At 44.9% G+C, this 20,450-nt stretch overlaps 1 protein-coding gene across 1 annotated transcript; it reads right to left on the bottom strand.

The window, feature by feature from the left end:
- Window positions 1-658: 658 nt before the first annotated feature.
- Window positions 659-17,230, bottom strand: LOC310751838 (acyl-coenzyme A thioesterase THEM4-like). The gene is made up of 8 exons (XM_083591565.1): window positions 17,126-17,230; window positions 13,604-13,813; window positions 10,928-11,087; window positions 9,621-9,786; window positions 7,432-7,542; window positions 5,004-5,128; window positions 2,772-4,439; window positions 659-2,507 (listed from the first exon to the last, which is right to left on the bottom strand). Exons 2-7 carry the CDS (start codon window positions 13,733-13,735, stop codon window positions 4,381-4,383), a joined length of 753 nt encoding a protein of 250 aa, XP_083447691.1. The 5' UTR covers window positions 13,736-13,813; window positions 17,126-17,230; the 3' UTR covers window positions 659-2,507; window positions 2,772-4,380.
- Between the last annotated feature and the right edge of the window lie 3,220 nt (window positions 17,231-20,450).

Genomic DNA, 20,450 nt, shown 5'->3' with positions numbered 1-20,450 from the left:
ACCAGACCCTTATATATAGTGAGAGGGTAGGGAGGGGTATTGCCACATGGTGAGTCCTTTGGATAGCTCCATTGTTTTTGTAAGACTACCAGTGGGGAGCCAATGGGAGCTGTAGGCCCCCAAAATTTGGAAAGGCCACCCAAACTGGGTAAGGTTGCTTTAGGGGACTTCAAGCTTCTTGGTGGTGGCATCTCCATCCCATAATGCCTTCCCTAAACCAACCAGGCCAATTCCTCCAGGGAAGCAGAGCCTACCCAGATCTCATCAGCCCATATTAGGATTTCATTGGCTCTCTGCAGAGAAAGCATGGACCAGTTGGATCCTCTTGGGACCTGTCCAGGGTCCTGTTCTTCTCTGACTTTTGCTTTGACCTAACTTGCCTCCGCTGGAAACTGCACATTGCCTAACATTGCCACATAATTCCCCCCACTCCAACAACTTGTAAACCAATCCAGAAGCTCTGAGTTGGGAGAGAAGCCCAATAAATATTGAAAGAAACTGGGCACATTTCCACTAAGCTGGTGGTGGTTTCTTAACATTGGGAACTCTGTTTAGATGGACTGTTGGTCTGATTGAAACACAGTTGACCCAAGGTCTTTGGCAGACTGAGAGCAAGCAAGGGAAATTTTCCTTCTGAGAAAACACACAAACCAATCAAAGCTTTTTATTCTTTTATTTTGGCAAACACTGTTTTCCAGAACACTCAGCAAAGTGCCAGGAGAGTTAACAGATAGTCAAATAGTTATGGATGAATCTGCCCCCTTTTTATTTTTAATTGAGCTTGACAGACTGCGCAGCTTCCCAACAAAGTAGAATAGTTTTTGCCAACCTCAGCTACGAACCAAATTCATTCCCTGACAAGCCCAAGTGACATCAGCAGCAGAACAAGGAAGTCTAATGTCTCCCCCATAATCCAGGTTTGAGCTCTCAGACCTTCTGCCTGGCTGCTCTGCCACTAGTGGCTGGGAGGGAGGTTTGTGCCCCCCAGTCCAACAACATATAGAATTCCATTCAAAAGGTACTAGGGAAATGAATTTCCCCATGATCCCCGATACCCTCATTATGGCAAGTTGGGTTCCCTGGGAAAATTACACGACCCAAAGCTCCTACAATGCTGGTGGTGGGAGAAGTGGAGTATATAGGCAACACTCCCTGTCACAAATGCTGCTGTCACACACCAGAGAGCTGTGTCCCAGCTTGAAGCCTTTGGATGGTGCTCCACAACACAAAAATACATGCAGATGGGGTCTCTAGTCCAACCCTCCTTACACAAAGGAGTAAGCAACCTTCCATGTTTGTAGCCATTTAAATGCTCCCCAACGTCACTCACTAAAAACCACTGCATATTTCTTTCTCTGCTCCAACCTACAGTTGCGTCCAACTAAGTTCTTTTCAGCGTAGACCCACTGAGGGTGACCACGTCTATTGGCGACAATGGGTCTACTCTGAGTAGCACTAGCATTTGCTACACCACCATCTTCCTACGCGGTTGGCTGCAGGCAGGAGGTGAGAGACAAGAGTGCACTTCTAAGGACAGAGAAGGACCTCAAGAGGACCTCTCACCATGTGGGAGGCAAATTCCTTTCCAAGAACGTCTTGTGAGTCAGGGGCAGCCAACGTGAGGCCCTCCAGATGGCGGTGGACTCCAACTCCCATCATGCACAGGGGGAGTGAAGTGCAATGACACCTGAAAGGCCCCCTGTCTGACTGCAAACTGACCCTTATTGCATACTTAAACGGTAAAAAAACACTCATGCATTTCCACCACTGCTAGAATGCTATGGAAGAACCAGGCCCCAAGAAACTCCCTGGTGGAAGCTTAAATATATTTGATCTGCACAAGCTCTTAAGGTTTATTGGGAGGAAGGAATTGGATAGGAAGCACAAGTCCCCTTTATATCAGGAGTGGGGAAGCTTTGGTCTTACAGATGTTGCTGAACCATAGCTTCCATCAGCCCCAGCAAATATAGCCAATAGCTGGGGATGGTGGGAGTTCAGCAATAACTGGGAGGCCACAGGCTCCCCCCACCTGCCTTATTAGAAGGCCAATAGTAGAGCTCCCTTGGCTGCACCCATCAAAAACTTAAGAGGAAGAAGCTTCGATATGAAATATCAGCTTACATGGAAGCTTTATAGGCACTTTTTGTTCGTCTCAACAGGCTCAAAGGGAAGCTCTGAAGATGTGTTCACCAGCTGAAGACCGGCCGAGGGTTTGTACGCGTGACGCTCAGCCCAGACGCATAAAAAGTGCACAGTGCACACCTGCTGTGATTTCTGGAAGCCATTAGCTCAGTTTGAGTATTCGTGGAACTAAAAGGGTAGGGCAGAGAATATGCCTCTTTGGGAAAACACGGCACTACATGAAAACACACAATGCATGTATGACCCAGCAATTTCCAGTAAAATGCTATTATGAAAGATGGGTGTGTTGACACTACAGATTTTAATGATTTGTATTGGGCCTTGATTTGTATGAAGAGTGTTTGCTTTCCACCACCTAAGATTATCTACAGTGGTACCTCGCAAGACGAACGCCTCGCAAGACGAAAAACGCGCAAGACGAAAGGGTTTTTCGGTTTTTTTGAGTTGCTTCGCAAGACGATTTTCCCTATGGGCTTGCTTCGCAAGACGAAAACGTCTTGCGAGTTTGTTTCCTTTTTTCTTAGAGCCGCTTGAAGAGGTGCAGTTGCAACGGACCGTGCTTCGCAAGACGAAAAACATCGCAAGACGAAAAGACTCGCGGAACGAATTAATTTCGTCTTGCGAGGCACCACTGTATCTCTCTCTGTGTGTGTGAGAGAGGGAGAGAATAGCAGGCAATGATCCTCTTCTTGTAGGGTGCCAACACCTCTGATGTAAAGGTAAGCATGGATTGCACTCAACCAAGTTTTACTCAGAGCAGGCCCAATGAAATTAATAGACCTGCGAAGGCCACATCCATTGAGTTCAATGGGCCTACTTTGGGTACGGCTAATGCTGGGATACCACTCTACATGTCTGGACTCCAGAGAACACCTCTGCTTACTCTGGTTCAAAAATGGGACATATCTGGCCAGGTTTCCCCACCAATAATTAGACTGCGTGATAAGTGACCAGAATAGCACATGGGTATGAGTGGAGCTGCTCAGCGGGTGTTTGGAAAAGGGCAAGGTCTGCTACAGAAAACATAGTGAGATGTTGCCCTGAGGTTGCTGGATAAGCTGTTTTACAGAAAATACATTCCATGGTGCTATGAGTTAAGCTAGGCACACACATTCCCCCCTCCCTGCAAATATATTACTCTGCTTATTATATATTATATAATATATATATTAACTTGCCCTATATACAAAAAACCCCCTATGTGCCCTAGACGTGGCAAGAGTCTGCTAAAGCAGCAGTGACAACACTGTTTGGCGTAAATCATTTTCTCCAGAAGAAACAGCCGCTTTGCATGTAGAAAAAGATCCAGATTTCCCAGGAACCAGTTTCTAGGATTGTAGCATTTCCATAAAAGGAAGGTTCTCAGACAGGGTGGAAGGAGAAAGAACTTGTCCACCTGGTGGAAACCCTCACACATATGGTTCTCAATTGTAAACTAAATGCTGATCTCCGCCAGCAATTTCTAGATCAACTCTGTATCCCCAGATGGAAACCAGAGTCGGAGGTCATACATTTTCTATTACTGGGGAATGATCAGGAGCTCACCAAGTTAGCGGCTAAATATCTCTATTTGGTTTTTGGTCGTCGAAATGCCCTGCAGACGTCTGATCTCCCTGGAGACCAAGAGATGTGACGATAGACTGCTCTGCCTCCTTTCTTTTAGCAAATGTTTTGTGCCACTGGGGAAGTGGTAATTCCGTACTGATTTGTTTGGATGTTGTATGTGATGCCAATAAAAGGTTTGAGGATGATGATTTCCCCAAAAGGAAGAGAGGCAAGGTTCCTTCCTGAAAGAGGTGCTGTGTTTTCTGGACAAGCTGTGGAGGGTTGTTGGAAACGGAGGCAGACAGGTGAACAAGAGAGGAAGTGGAAACCCATTGTTGATAGCAGGCGAGCTTAGCTTGGCAAAGGCCAGAAAACACTGCTTCCAAGTTCAATACTGCATCGCGGAGAACGGTATATGAAAGAGCTGCCACGGTTCAGCTTTCTGTGTAGCAGGAACAGCCCTAGGGCTACATCGAGGAGATAATAGCCAAGAAGACAGGACGCACTTTGCAGTCAAACGTGTGAAGAGGAAATGCACACTTGCGAAAGTGTGCAGAGTTGGTTCAGGAGGGAGCCAAAGCGCTTTTGCAGAGGTCGGTCTCCCCAGGCTCAAGCGCTTAAGGCTAGGCATTGGACTGGACCTGTTCAAGACGCCCAGCTTTCAGGGGAAGATAATGGACTTCCTCTGGTGGGCTATTTGGAAGAGGCTTGCTGCTGGATGGAGTCCTTTAACTGGAACTGGATGAAGAGAGCTAAAATAGAAACAGGAGAGGGGAAATAAAATAAATGCTGTGTGAGCACCAACATTGAAAGATTGGCAACATAATTTTTTTGAAATGACTGAATTAGCAAAAATGACAGCAACAATTAGAATGCAATCTAATCAAAATCTCAAACAGGAATGGAAATGTGTAGAAGAATACATGACCAAAAGATGCTCCAACAAGAATTTATTGATCTGTATAGACTGATTTCCAAAGTTAAGTTAAGCTAAGCTAAGCAGATATATAAGATTGAATGTTTAATTATTAAGACACAAAAATACAACCTCAATAATAAAGTTACAAAATAATAACAAGGAAGTCACGCATGGGTGGAGGGAAGACACAGGGCAAGAAATAAGAAATGGATAAATGTTGGTACATAATGAAATGTGAAAATGTGAATTTACGTATATACTGTATATGTATATTATGTAAAGATTTCATATATGTATTGCAACATTAATAATAAATAAAATAAAATAAAATGCTGTGTGAAAGCTTTGACGTAGCACCAACGACAGCAGCAAACGATAGCAAGAACCAAGCCATTACCTGTGGCCTCTGTGTGAACCGTCTGCCCATCGACACTCTGTACATGCCCAGTCACAAAGACCTTCCGGCCCTCTATCCGGTCCAACTTGCTCTCCACCAAGACTACGGAGCCCAGCGGGACAGGACTAACGGGGGGGGGGGGGGAATGTTATTTTATCCCAAAATGGTTAAAAACAATAAAACAGCAATAAAAACATACATAAAACCATTATATATCTATCAAAATTCAAATTCACAGCCAAAACAGACTGGGATTTAAAAAACCCCTCAACCTTTAATCAATCATTTATTGTGTTTGACTAAATGCCATTACAGATCCAGTTACAAAACGAGAAACTGCAATAAAACCTATTAAGGAAGATCCAGAAATAAGCAACCATTTACAATAAATCCAATTAATGAGTCCTCTGCACAGTCTACAGCATTGTCTTTTAGGCGACTAGCACAAACACTTTTAGTGGCTTTTGCAAATAAGTCTGTTTTATATGAGACAAGTGAGTTGCAGTCAGATAATAGCCCACATATTTTCACTCCAGGGTTCTGTCCCTGTAGCGGTGCCAACATCTGTTCAAAAAAATCTCTGGTGCTTTGATGGAGCTGGCAATGGAGTATGTAATGGGGAAGGTCTTCTACTTCACCTACGCCACAAATACAGAATCTTAAACGCCGTGGAACTTTCCTATATCTTCCATCTAAGACTGATGCGGGCATTGTTTGAAAGCGGAGAGCTTTAAATGCAGTTATCAGGGAGGCAAAGATAAGTGTCTGCAAATATTGGGCTCTGGTGTGGTTAGACTTCAGCAAATGGTACCAACGGGAGAATTTTGAGATATAGATTAAAGATAAGTCTTGCCCGTTATCCTGCTTATAGATCCAATCCCTGAGCAGTCTTTTAACTCCAGGGAATACAAAAATGTCTGTTGTCAGGTTTTTTGAGGCTAGCAAGTCTTGTACTAGCCTGGCCCAACCACCCTTCTTCCACTGTTTCTCCAGGCAGAGTCGGCAAACAGTCCTCTGGCATATCCAGGACCCTTTTATAGTACGAAAGAGCAGCCATCTCCATCTTAGCTTTTACAGACACCACACCTGTCTCTGTCCTAAGGAAAGCAGCTGGAGTACCTGGAGGTACTGCCAACAGACACCTTAGGAACTTATTCTGGCAGACTTCCAGGTAATTATTATTTATTATTTATTGAATATATATACCACCATACACCCAGAGGCCTCAGGGCAGTTCACAGAACAAAATCAAAATATAAAACCACAAAATAAAAGCAACAACCCAATAACCCCTCTCCCAAAAAAACCACACATTTTAAAAATAATGAAGGCACCAGGTGAATCTCCCTGGAGAGAGCATCCCACAGAAGGGGAGCCACTGCAGAGAAGGCCCCGTTCTTCTGTTGCCACTCTCTGGACCTCTCGGTTGTTGTGATTTATCCCCCAGATCTCAATACTATACTGCATTTGAGCTACTACTTCCCCTAGTTAGACTTTTAGGGCTGGAATTACCAGCCTGCCACTTTTAGAATAGAAAAACTTCAGAGTAGCATAGGCTGACTTCTGTACTGTTGCTAGTTTGCGGCTTAGGTCCCTTGTCTTTTCAGGACCACCTCTCCTGGTCTGCCCCGCAGAGGACCTTAAGGTCCATGAATAATCTGATTTCCTTAGGTCCTGGGCCCTAAGGAAGTCAGACTATCCTCCACCAGGGCCAGGGCCTTTTCAGTGATGGCTCCGACCTGGTGGAATGCTCTGTCCCACGAGACCAGGGCCCTGCAGGATTTAACCTCCTTCCGCAGGGCCTGTAAGACAGAGCTGTTCTGCCTGGCTTTCAATTTGAATTTAGCCTTTTATTCCCCTTCCTTCCCTCCCTCTCCCCTTTTTATGAAGATTACCTGCTCTGGGATCCCACAGCTAATTCTCCCCTGGTTTCCTCGCTGGCCAAAATAGGACTAATTTAGCCAGCTAGCCCTGGTTGATCATCTTATGTTTATTGGATGGAATTGCCCCCTAAATTGATTTTTTAATTCTGAATTTATTGTTATTCATGTTTTATACTGTATTTTATGCTGTTTTTTGTTGCATCAATTAAGTGTTTTAACTTTGTTGTTAGCTGCCCTGAGCCTGGTTTTCTGAACCGGGAAGGGCAGGATATAAATAAATTTATATTTATATTATATATATATATATATAGTATGTTTTGTAGCTTAATCAACTTGAAACCAGACAGACCCTTGGAAAAATTTAAATAAGAACCTAGGAGAGTATATGTTCTACTCAAATGTCCAGAATTCTTATTACTGAATGGACTCTTGCTTTGCCAAATGTGTTGAAAGATTTGCAGGGTGCTTAAAATCAAACCCACGACCTATGCCGATCATGCGCCAATTTCCTAAGTTCTTAGTTCTACGAAGGCAGGTTTGCTCACCTCTTATAGTTTATGGTGAGGTTTGCGGTCAACACCCTGCCAGCGACGAAGATGGCACATGTGCCAAGGACGCTGTCCAGGATGGTGGCAATGCAGCCGCCGTGTACAAACCTGTAAAAACAAAAATTTAAAAATAAAAACCACACAACCTTTGTGGAAACAAAGAAGATGATGCGCAAAGATGCCTTCCACGCATGGCTCTGGAGGCAGGAGAGCGTGGATTCAGGGAGACGCGAGGTCCCAGAGCAGGAGTGGATACCAGGTACTCCTGGACTGCCTGTTAAAGAGGAACTACATTTGCCCACTGTTGCGGCAGAAGGGATATTGCCATTATTGTTGAAATAATTATTACTGAATTTATAACCCACCCTTAAGCAACAGGTCCCAGAACATGGTTATAACAATGCAAGATTCAATATTCAGAACATTTAAAACAGATCACAGCCACAGGAATAGGGTGGTGAGCAATATAAATAAAAGTTTTAATATATAATTTCTAATTGTGATGTCCAGTAGTGATGTATGGAAGTGAAAGCTGGACCATCAAGAAGGCTGATCGGCGAAGAATGGATGCTTTTGAATTCTGGTGCTGGAGGAGACTCTTGAGAGTCCCATGGACTGCAAGAAGATCAAACCTCTCCATTCTGAAGGAAACCAGCCCTGAGTGCTCACTGGAAGGACAGATCCTGAAGCTGAGGCTCCAAGACTTTGGCCCCCTCATGAGAAGAGAAGACTCCCTGGAAAAGACCCTGATAATGGGAAAGATGGAGGGCACAAGGAGAAGGGGACGACAGAGGACGAGATGGTTGGACAGTGTTCTCGAAGCTACCAGCATGAGTTTGACCAAACTGCGGGAGGCAATGGAAGACAGGAGGGCCTGGAGTGCTCTGGTCCAGGGGGTCACAAAGAGGCGGACACAACTAAACGACTAAACAACAACAACAACAATTGTGATGTATTTGTATACAGCAAAGAGAAGTTTAGAGTAATTAGGTATATTTGATTTAGCTAACCATGTAACAGGTTTATGTTAGGAAATGAATATGGATGCTGAATTTGATGTTTGTAATTTTTCTTTTTCTTTTTTTTTTGGTTTTGGAAATAAAAAAATAAAAAAGAATAGGGTGGTGGTCCCTGAAAACACACCTCTCAGGTGTCAAAGGCCAGGTTTCAGAGGTGGGTCTTCAGAATTTGTCAAAAGCAGTGTGTAATGAGGGTTCCAGGTGCATCTACGTGGAGAGGAAGTTCCACAACTTAGGAAGGCCCTCTCCAGGGCCACCACGCCCCTGAACATCTGCAGGCTCAAATTACCACATTTTTCGCTCTATAGGACGCACTTTTCCCCTCCAAAAATTAAGGGGAAATGGTTGTGCATCCTATGGAGCGAATGCAGGCTCCTTGGCTTCAGTGAAAGCTACGCGAAGCCTCCAAAGTGCAGAGGGAGCACTCCCTCCGCGCTCCGGAGGCTATGCGTTGCTTTTGCTGAAGCCTGGAGAGCGAGAGGGGTTGGTGCGCACCGACCCCTCTCGCTCTCCAGGCTTCAGGGATAGCTGCCTGAAGCCTTTGGAGCGCAGCGGGAACTCGCGCTGTGCTCCAAAGGCTTTGGGTTCCTTTCGCTGAAGCCGGGAGTCCCGGCTTCAGCGAAAGGAACCCGAAGCCTTTGGAGCCAAGGTCCCGCTTCGTTCCAAAGGCTTCAGGTGGCTATCCCTGAAGCCTTTGGGGTGCAGCGGGACCTCGTGCTGCGTTCTGAAGGCTTTGGGTTACTTTCGCTGAAGCCAGGAGAGCAAGACTCTCCTGGCTTCAGCAGAAAGGGAGAGCTGCGCAGAGCCCCTTCAGCGAAGTGGGAGGAGAAATGGAAGGGGCTCCGTTTCTCCTGCCACTTCGCTGAAGGGGCACTGAGCAGAGAGGGGGAGAATTTTTTTTCTTGTTCTCCCCTTATAAAACAAGGTGCGTCCTATGGTCGGGTGTGTCCTATAGAGCGAAAAATACGGTAATTCCACTGGAACCTGCTTTTACCCACATCCCTTGGAAAAGTGAGGCGTATACATGTGCAATTTCTCTACTGGGAGCGCTGATCCAGGGAAGGGCACAGAAAAATGGCCAGGTGGATGGTGCCCACCAAACTCACTCAAACACCTCCAAGGGCCCATGGTTTAGAAAACGGTTCACAGTTCTGGTTCAGTCCTTACCCTGGAGGCCCTTCGAGGTAGGGACCAAGCTGGAACATGGACACCATCCTTTTCTCTGACGGGTTGAGAAACATCGCGTATTCAAAGCCCATGCCTTCCTCGTCGAGGTTCCTGAGGAAGAGACGGCTGGCTCTGTCCTTTAGCTCGTTCCCTTGCCTCATCCTTACTGTGGGAGCAGCATCAAGTCGTGAATGAGCACGGTCTTATTATGGACTCACTTGCATGCAGTAACAACACCGCTGAAGCTGAGGGCTCATTGAATAATCTACCAGTCACTTCCGTTTGCATCCCGAGGTACCAGTGTATTTCAATTTCAATTCAATTTCAATGCCCTCCCCTCCAGCCCTCGCTTCCCCTCCCGCAGGTTCGTATGCTGGCCGAGAGTCACAGGCCTGTTTCCTGCAATGCCTGACCTACAACTCCATGTGGCTGGGATGGAGGGCGCCCCAGTGGTCCAACCACCACAGGTGCCACAGTCTGCCGTTGTGGGATCTTGGCCACACACAGCGTTGTATCCACTCAGCCAGCCCTCAAGCAGCGCCACTCAAATCTGCACACTCTCTTCCTTGCAGGCAGATATCCAAAAGAACAAGCAAACTGACGCAGGCATAGAAACACCCACACACTCTTGGTGCCTGGGAAAGAGGAAAGAGGAAGAGGCAGGGACGAGGGCAAGGTTTTATCAATTATCTTTTAGGTGTCTTCCCTGCTCGCTCCTGCCACGCTCAGACAGGCGCCTTATGAATGATTTTTAAGGCGCCCACTAAATATTATTAGTTATTAAATGGATATGCCAACCTTCGCCCCAAAATCACAGGGAGGTATACAACAAAATACAAAATGAAAACACAAATACACAACAACAACAACCCCATTTCAGCCACAACACTAGAAGCCCAATTCTGACATTCTGCAGAACAGAACAAGAACAATTGGAGTCCCCAGAAGAGAACAAATGCAATGAATAAAACAAATAAAAACATCTGTACAACTATTTAAAAATCAATTTCAGCAGAGATACAGACTGGGGAAAATCTCTACTTAAATGGCGTCTTGGAAATGGAAGGTCTTCAGTGGGCGCCTGTATAGTAGTATTTAAGAGGAGGGTGATTCCAAGGGAAAGGAGATACAACACTAGAAGCCCAAATTTGACATTGGGCAGAACAGAACGAGAACAATTGGCGTTGGAATCAAAGAACATGCAGAGGACTACCAGTTTGCCATCCCTGATATTCTGGATGAAACAGAGGCTGGTGGCAAAGGTTTTAGCAAGGAGAGAGAGAAAGGAATGAAAAAGAGGTCCTCGCCTGGAACGTGATCTGCAACATTCCTATAAGAAGGCAGCCTTTTCCACGTTCCGTCTTTCGCCATCGCCATGAATCTGTTGAACTGATTCACCATCTCTGGAGTCCAGCTGGCGTTGGGGATGGCATAGTCCTTTGCATGCTCAGACTCATGGAAAAGTGCCTGTAAAGAAGGGGAATGTACGTAAGCCAGGGAACTAAAGGTGCGTAGAAAAGAGGGGATAAGGATCCAGGTTATAGCACAGCAAACACATCACCTGTGACTTACTGCATTTTCCACCAGTGACTCACACAGCTTTCTTCCCATCCTGCTCTGCTCTCCCACACTTCAAAGCTCCTAGGTATAGGCCCAGCTCCAGTTTTTGCCCCTGACACTATCACCAGCTGCTGAATGCATTCAATCTAGGGGTAGGGAACCACTTTCAGCTTGAGGGATGCATTCAAACTCTTTGAATCTTCCAGGGCCCAGGTTCTGGGGGGGGGCAGGGCGTGGGCAGAGGCCAAAAGGGGGGGTCACCTAAGCATGAGAAAGCAACAACAACACCAAAACATTTATCAAAGTTTTTCCCATGAATTCCTGTTCAAGTCCTCCTTTGAATTCATATACATATATATACACACACACATATATGAATGTATATATACGAACGTACATACACCTCATGAGTCTAACCCTAGGAAAGTCATGGAAAGTAGGGGGGCAGATGGAAATGATTTGACAGCTGATTTAATTTCATTTTTAATTTGTATACCACCTTTCTATATCACTATTCACAAGGCGGTTTACAGCAACAAAGTATACAACGAAGAACACACACCTAAAACATAACTTTAAATTGAAGTAACTTAAATCAAATAAAGTAACATTACATAATTAGAATATAATAGTACACAGTAAAATCATGATGTTCCATCAGGAGTCAGCAAACTTTTTCAGCAGGGGGCCGGTCCACTGTCCCTCAGACCTTGTGGGGGGCCAGACTATATTTTTTGGGGGGGGGAATGAACAAATTCTTATGCCCCACAAATAACCCAGAGATGCATTTTAAATAAAAGGACACATTCTACTCATGTAAAAACACGCTGATTCCTGGACCGTCTGTAGGCGGGATTTAGAAGGCGATTGGGCCGGATCCGGCCTCCAGACCTTAGTTTGTCTACCCAGGTGTTACATGATTGCTGGATGGGTGGGATAGACCTGGGTGTGTGGGTGTGAATCACTACCAAAAGCTGGAGGCTGCTTTCTGCTTTCTGACGTAATGGGCAGACAACTAAGATGGCACTCTGCCTCAGCTGGCCTCGAGCCAGTTTCAGTGGTAATTATTTATTTTATAAAAATTATACTCCACTTGATTGTAAAAAAATACCTCAAAGATAAAACAAGAAAATCAAGAAAAAAGTAACAGCCATACTCTAAAAAGATGCAAAAATTAAAATACTAAAACAGATTTAAATTGCCTCAATGTTATAAGCGTTTGGATAGGCTTGTCTAAACCAAGGTTTCTCAAACTTGGGTCTCCAGCTGTGGTTGGACTACAGCTCCCATCATCCCTAGCTAGCAGACCAGTGGCCAGAGATGATGGGAACTGTAGCCCCAAAACAGCTGGAGACCCAAGTTTGGGAAACCCTGGTTTAAACAATGATGTTTTTAGCAGGCACCAACATGACTAAAGTGAAGGCACTCGTTTGACCTGCTCTCATTAGGAAAGCCTGAGAACAAGTGGGCAAGAGTGTTCAGAGATTCTGGCCTAGATTACTCTTAAAGTCACATCAGTGCGCAAGAACGTGACATGGGCTTTGCACTCGATACAGCACCCATCTTGCACGAGAGCGTAATCTCTTTATTTACAACAGGCGTGGGAAATCTTTGGCTCTACAGATGTTGCTGCATTCCTGCCAGCCCCATCTAACACTGCCGAAAGTCAGGGAACATGAAAGCTACGAAAGAACTGGCAAAACTTCAGCTCCCCTAATTAACTTCCGTTTTCTGTGAAACTGGTCTCGCTGGTGCTCAAAACTGATAGCGTATCTGAATACACACCATACGTTCAAAGCACCTGACTTTCCCCCAAAGAATGCAGGAAACTGCAGTTTGTTGATGGGGCAGGAAATGGTAATTCTGTGATGGGCAAATTACAGTCCCCAATATTATGTCAAGGGCAGATGCGAGCTTTAAGAGTAGGTTGTGTACACAGCCCCGAGCTGTTGAAATCTGCACTTAGCGAGTCCGAGCACCTATCCTGCTACCAGCACAGTGCTATTAGCACAGTCAGGCTGTGTGACAAGAGCATAAAGGGTGGTATGTTTGTGACAGATAAAAAGTGCTCCTCCTCAGAACCAGAGAAGGATGTTAGGTGACATTGCAGGGTAGGGGAGTAGTATCAATAAAATCATAAAAATCAGATTTAAAAGAAAACCAATAAAAACACAGCAAATCAGACAACTGGGGAGCAGTCTCTGTGCCCAAAAGCACAGGCAAAAGGTCAAACTTTAAGCCGTCATCGAAATAATCCCAAATTTGACCTCATTTGGTGGATCTCGTTTAGATGATGGCTTGAAACGTCAGTGTCCCAGAATCACAAATAACGTCCACCTCATGTACGCTGTGACTGCAGAGGGTTGGACTGGATCACCCTTGGGATCCCTTCCGAATCTACAGCTCTATGATCCTATACTCACTGCGGCTTTCCACAACGGCATCTGGGAAGAAGGCAAGACTCCTCGAGACGCTGCTTCTGCTCCTGGGGGACCACATCTGGGGACCCCCCGGCGAGCGAGCCCCTTAGCCAGCCGGGCGAAGCTCCTCAGCATGTCTGACTCGTATGCGTCTCAGGGATAAGCGCCAGTCACTCTTCTTGCTGATCAAGATGCGGCCGGAAGGGACGACACCTGCCAAGGGAGATTGGCCCAGTCACAGTTTGGCAAGAGAAATGCAAACCTCGCAGGTTCTCCTGGCATCTGGGCTTCGGAAGGATGCTGGCTTCTGACTAAGGAGGGACAGCGGAGGACTTGGCAGCCTCACCCTCTTAATAATAATAATTATAATAATATTTTTTTATTTATACCCCACCCTTCCCGGTTTAAAAACTGGGCTCAGGGCGGCTAACAGCAAATATAAAACAATGATCGAAATGGGATTTAAGAACAGCATAAAATACAACATAAAATGCAGCATCAATATCAATGAAATTCAGGGGTCGTTTTGGGAAAAACAAAAGAAAACAAAACCCAGTCAGCAGACATCAAATGATCACCAGGCCTAACTGGCCAAGTTGGTCCTACTAGGGCCAGCAAGGAGACCAGGGAAGAATTTAAATGTGGGGTCCCAGAAAGGGTTTCGTCATAGAAGAGGAAAGGGAAAAGGGGGTAGAGGATCAGGCTAAATCAAACTGAAATTAAGATTTTGTCCTGTCCTGGCCGTCACCGTCTGCAGCGGGAGCAGAGTCCAGCTTTAACTACGCACCGTGCGGAGAAGGCCTCCCTTCTGCCCATCCCGAAACTTATTCAGCTTCGTTGGGTGGCAAAGCATTGCAAGCATGGAGCAAAAACTTGCTCATAATTGCATTCCCCACTAACACAGGTCCCCACCCGGCAATTTTTACTAACTGCCAGGAAATAAATGAGAAGCTTGCCTCATCCTGAGTCGGACCATTTATGCATCTGGCTCAGCGCTGCCTACATCTGGCAGCTGCTCCTCCAGGGTTTGAGAGAGGCAGGGCCTCTCCCAGCCCTCCCTGGAGAATCTGGCAGGGACTAAGCCAGGGGCCTTTCTGGCTGCTCTGCCACCACGGAGCCCCTCCTGGAGGACCTTTGAAAGGACTTAAGATCCCAGTCCACATGGCGCTGCTTTTAATAAGGTCAGTTTAGGAACCTTAATACAAATAAGTCACAAACGTCATCACAGCAGGCGGCATTTGGTGCTTCAATTAAATCTATAAAAAGTTAAAGGTAAAGGTACCCCTGACCATTAGGTCCAGTCACAGATGACTCTGTGGTTGCACCCCTCATCTCGCTTTACAGGCCGAGGGAGCTGATGTTTGTCTGCAGAAAGTTTTTCCGGGTCATGTGGCCAGCATGACTAAGCCGCTTCTGGCGAAACCAGAGAAGCGCACGGAAACGCTGTTTACCTTCCCGCCAGAGCGGTACCTATTTATCTACTTGCACTTTGACATGTTTTCGAACTGCTAGGTTGCCAGGAGCAGGGACCGAGCAACGGGAGCTCACCCCGTCGCAGGGATTCGAACCACCGACCTTCTGACCGGCAAGCCCAAGTGGCTCAGTGGTTTAGACCACAGTGCCACCCGCGTCCCTTAATTAAATCCATAGGTAAAGGTAAAGGGACCGCTGACCATTAGGTCCAGTTGCGGACGACTCTGGGGTTGCGGCGCTCATCTCGCTTTACTGGCCGAGGGAGCCGGCATACAGCTTCCGGGTCATGTGGCCAGCAGGACTAAGCCGCTTCTGGAGAACCAGAGCAGCACACGGAAACGCCATTTACCTTCCCGCCAGAGTGGTACCTATTTATCTACTTGCACTTTTTTGTGTGCATTTGAACTGCTAGGTTGGCAGGAGCAGGGAGCAAGCAACGGGAGCTCACCCTGTTGCGGGGATTCGAACCTTCTGATTGGCAAGCCCAAGAGGCTCAGTGGTTTAACCCACAGCGCCACCCGCGTCCCTTAATTAAATCTATATATCACCATAAAACATATATAACATACAATTTCAAAAAAGTTCAGGAGTGTCTTTATGTATGCTACAGTTGCTGCCAGAATTCTAATCGCAAAAGGTTGGGAGAGGATACCCCATCGAAATCAGACTGGCAAAATAAATTAAGAGAGTACGCTGAACTGGCGAGTCTATCAGCAAGGTTACAGACGAAAAGGTTATCTATCAGAGAGTGGGACATATACAGAGTTTATGGAAAAGAATATCAATCCGTTGGCAGGTTTTGACTGAACGTCTGTGTGTAAATAGGATAATCTTACAAGATTTAAAGCAAGTTAAATAACACGGAGGGAAAAAGAGAGATAAGCGCGCAGTTAAGGAATTCAATTCGGGAACATAATGGGAAGATCGGAGGTCGTGTTAAACTTAATTACAAAATGATGTGCAAAACAAGTATCGCTTAAGGATACTTATCTTTATTTTGTCTTTAGTATTTATTGATTATTTCTGTTATACAGTTTGCAACCAATAAAGCATTCATAAAACAAATAAAAATAAAATAAAATAAAGAATAAAACATATAAGTTCATAAAACCAACGAAAACAAAATACAAATTAAAAATAAAACATGTAAATTCATAAAACCAAGGAAAATAAAAAAACAAAACATATAAGTTTGTAAAACCAAAGAAAATAAAAAAATAAAACATGTAAGTTCATAAAACCAAAGAAAATAAAAAAATAAAACATATAAGTTCGTAAAACCAAAGAAAATAAAAAGAATAAAACATATAAATTCATAAAACCAAAGAAAATAAAAAATAAAACATATAAGTTCATAAAACCAAAGAAAATTAAAAAATAAAACATATAAGTTCATAAAACCAAAGAAAATAAAAAAATAAAACATATAAATTCATAAAACCAAAGAAAATAAAAAATAAAACATATAAGTTCATAAAACCAAAGAAAATAAAAAAATAAAACATATAAGTTCGTAAAACCAAAGAAAATAAAAAGAATAAAACATATAAATTCATAAAACCAAAGAAAATAAAAAGAATAAAACATATAAATTCATAAAACCAAAGAAAATAAAAAACATATAAGTTCGTAAAACCAAAGAAAATTAAAAAATAAAACATATAAGTTCGTAAAACCAAAGAAAATAAAAAGAATAAAACATATAAATTCATAAAACCAAAGAAAATAAAAAGAATAAAACATATAAATTCATAAAACCAAAGAAAATAAAAAACATATAAGTTCGTAAAACCAAAGAAAATAAAAAGAATAAAACATATAAGTTCGTAAAACCAAAGAAAATAAAAAAATAAAACATATAAGTTCATAAAACCAAAGAAAATAAAATTAAAATTAAAAATAAAGCATATAATCTGGTAAACATGAAGTCATGAATATTCATTTCCCCTTTGACTCCAGGAAACTCCACGGTCGCCTCTCCCCCTCCTCTGACCTTTGACCCACATCCCCCCCCCAAAAAAATAAATAAATTCCGGATACAGAAAACTTCACCTCTCCCCTCCTTCTCCGCTCTCACCTTCTTCTGCCTCAGTCAATATCAGGAGCCGGCATCTGACTTCCGCTAACGTCACTTCCGCCATCCCACCCGAGGGTTGGGGGGAGAGTGAGCCAGTCTGTGCTTCTGCGCATGCGCCCATGTGCTCATCTCGCTCTTTCTCTGGGCGAGAGGAATCCAAGCCGAGCCCGCGCCATTCTTTGCGGCACTGCGCGTGCGCGACACTGGCGCGCTTCCCGCCCGTCGGCCCGTCGCTATGACAACGCGGAGAAAGGCGGCCGTTGAGGGGGGGGCGAGAGAGAGAGATAGAACTATAGGTTGGCTGTCTATTGGTGGACTGACGCTACGCGAAATCATTCATTGGCTCTGGGTCCTGTCAATCAACCTGTAAAACCCAATAAGGCGCCTCCCATCTTTCCCTCCGAGGCTTCGAAATGAGCGGTTGTTCCGCTTTGCCCGCCCTTCCAGCTGATACCGGGCGCTGATTGGAGCGCCAGATCATATGTGTTTTATGCTAATTTCTGAGAGGTTCTTAGTTTTCATTGGGCGGAGGAGGGAGACCCGGATGATCAAAGGTTCTGGAGACCAAGCCTGATGAGGAATGGTTGAAGCACCTGGGGATATTTAAACTGGAGAAGAGACTGAGAGGAGATAGGATAGGCACCTTCAGATAGAATAATAATAATAATAAATAAATAATAAGTATTAATAATAATAATAATAATAGAATTCTATTATTTATATGCCTGTTGTCTTTGCCGACAAAGGTCCGTATAGTTAAAGCCATGGTTTTAACTCCAGATGGTGACAGCAGCCACGAAATTAAGAGACGCCTGCTTCTTGGGAGAAAAGCAATGACAAACCTAGACAGCATCTTAAAAAGCAGAGACATCACCTTGCCAACAAAGGTTCGTATAGTTAAAGCTATGGTTTTCCAAGTAGTGATGTATGGAAGTGAGAGCTGGACCATCAAGAAGGCTGATCGCCGGAGAATGGATGCTTTTGAATTCTGGTGCTGGAGGAGACTCTTGAGAGGCTCATGGACTGCAAGAAGATCAAACCTCTCCATTCTGAAGGAAATCAGCCCTGAGTGCTCACTGGAAGGACAGATCCTGAAGCTGAGGCTCCAAGACTTTGGCCACCTCAGGAGAAGAGAAGACTCCCTGGAAAAGACCCTGATGTTGGGAAAGATGGAGGGCACAAGGAGAAGGGGACGACAGAGGACAAGATGGTGGGACAGTGTTCTCAAAGCTGCCAGCATGAGGGAGGCAGTGGAAGACAGAAGTGCCTGGCGTGCTCTGGTCCAGGGGGTCACGTAGAGGCGGACACGACTAAACGACTAAACAACAACAACAATTATTTATAATTTATACCCTACCCACCCTGGGTGGTAATAATAGAAGATGGAGCAAGCTTGTTTTCTCCTGCTCTCGAGGGTAGGACTCGAATCCATGGCTTCAAGTTACACTGGAGATTCCGATTAAACATACAGAAAAAACTTTCTGACAGTCAGAGCTGTTTGATGGTGGAACGGTCTCCCTCTCCTTCCTTGGAGGTTTTTAAGAGTTTTCATTTTTTTTAATTTTATATATATATATATTAATTTAAAATAAATACATTTATGAAAAAACAGACGGACAAACAAGTAAACAAACATACAATCAAACAAACAAATGACAGAAAAATCAAACAAACCACCACACTACAAGATAAAAGGTAAAGGTAAAGGTACCCCTGCCCGTACGGGCCAGTCGTGTCCGACTCTAGGGTTGTGCGCTCATCTTGCTCTAGAGGCCGTGAGCCGGCGCCGTCCGAAGACACTTCCGGGTCACGTGGCCAGCGTGACGAAGCTGCTCTGGCGAGCCAGCACCAGCGCACGGAAACGCCGTTTACCTTCCCGCTATAAAGCGGTCCCTATTTATCTACTTGCACTTAAGAGTGCTTTCGAACTGCTAGGTTGGCAGGAGCTGGGACCGAACGACGGGAGCTCACCCCGCCGCGGGGATTCGAACCGCCGACCATACGATCGGCAAGTCCTAGGCACTGAGGTTTTACCCACAGCGCCACCCGCGTCCCTTACACTACAAGATACAACAAGATTAATATAACTATCATCATATATACTCCCGGGCAGAGTTTTTAGTGGCCGTCTGCCATGAATGCTTTAGCTGAGACTCCTGCGTTGCAGGGGGCTGGACTAGATGGCCTTTGGGGTCTCCTCCCATTCTACAATTCTAGGACATCTACGGATCGGGTTCTGCCCTAGAAGAAGTTCTCTTCTCGCTGTGTTTTGTCGCTTTGTCGGCATGCAAACCGCCTTGTGCGCAGCAATATAGAAAGGCAGTATACAAATTCAAAACAGAGAGGAAATGGAAATTAAATTTGGCTGCTCCTCTTCTAAAGCCGTCCAAGTTGGGTTACCATCCCTGTCTCTTGTGGGAGGGAGTTCCACAGCTGAACTATGTGCTGCGTGAGCAAGTCCTTTCTTTTGCCTGCCCTGAATCTTCTGCTTTTTCAGACGCAAGAGGGAGCAATTGGGCTAAACTGCGTATGGCCTGTTCTACTAACTCCAGACAGCCTAACAATGGTGCTTTTGCCAACTCTGATCCTGACGTTTTATTTGCAGGGTTTCAGGGCGGATGGCAAGAAAACTCTTGTCTCTGCTAAGCAACAGGAACGTGTTCAAATACTGTACTGGAGGGTGGAGGAAAGAACAAAAAAAACCTACTAGAACACTGTGTAACAGTAAATATATTTTTATATTCTTAATGCTTTATTTGGCAACTTATCCTGCCTGCAGCCCTGGCATTAAATCCACACTGCGTCCCTCGGAAACCCTGTCTGGGCTATGGTGCTTCAGGGATTGCAGCGGGAGATATGGAGTGTTAGAAACTGAGATATTGCACCTTAAACTGAGGTTATGGGTGCAACAACAGAATGTGTAGGCACTCTTTTTTAATAACGAGAGTACAAAGCTGGAAATGAATGAACTGCAGCTAAAATATTACGCTCATTTTTCACATGGTCTAGTCCAGGGGTCAGCAAACTTTTTCAGCAGGGGGCCGGTCCACTGTCCCTCAGACCTTGTGGGGGGCTGGACTATATTTTGTTTGGGTGGGGGAATGAACGAATTCCTGAGCCCCACAAATAACCCAGAGATGCATTTAAATAAAAGGACACAGTCAACTCATGTAAAAACATGCTGATTCCCAGACCATCCGCAGGCCGGATTTAGAAGACGATTGGGCCGGATCCGGCCCCTGGGCCTTAGTTTGCCTACCCATGATCTACTCCTTCCCCTGCCCACCCCCCTAATATTCT

Source organism: Podarcis filfolensis (assembly GCF_964270895.1).
Source record: "Podarcis filfolensis genome assembly, chromosome: 16".
Lineage (NCBI taxonomy): Eukaryota > Metazoa > Chordata > Lepidosauria > Squamata > Lacertidae > Podarcis > Podarcis filfolensis.
Note: the sequence above shows the minus strand (reverse complement) of the source record. Positions and strands in the feature narration are given on the sequence as shown.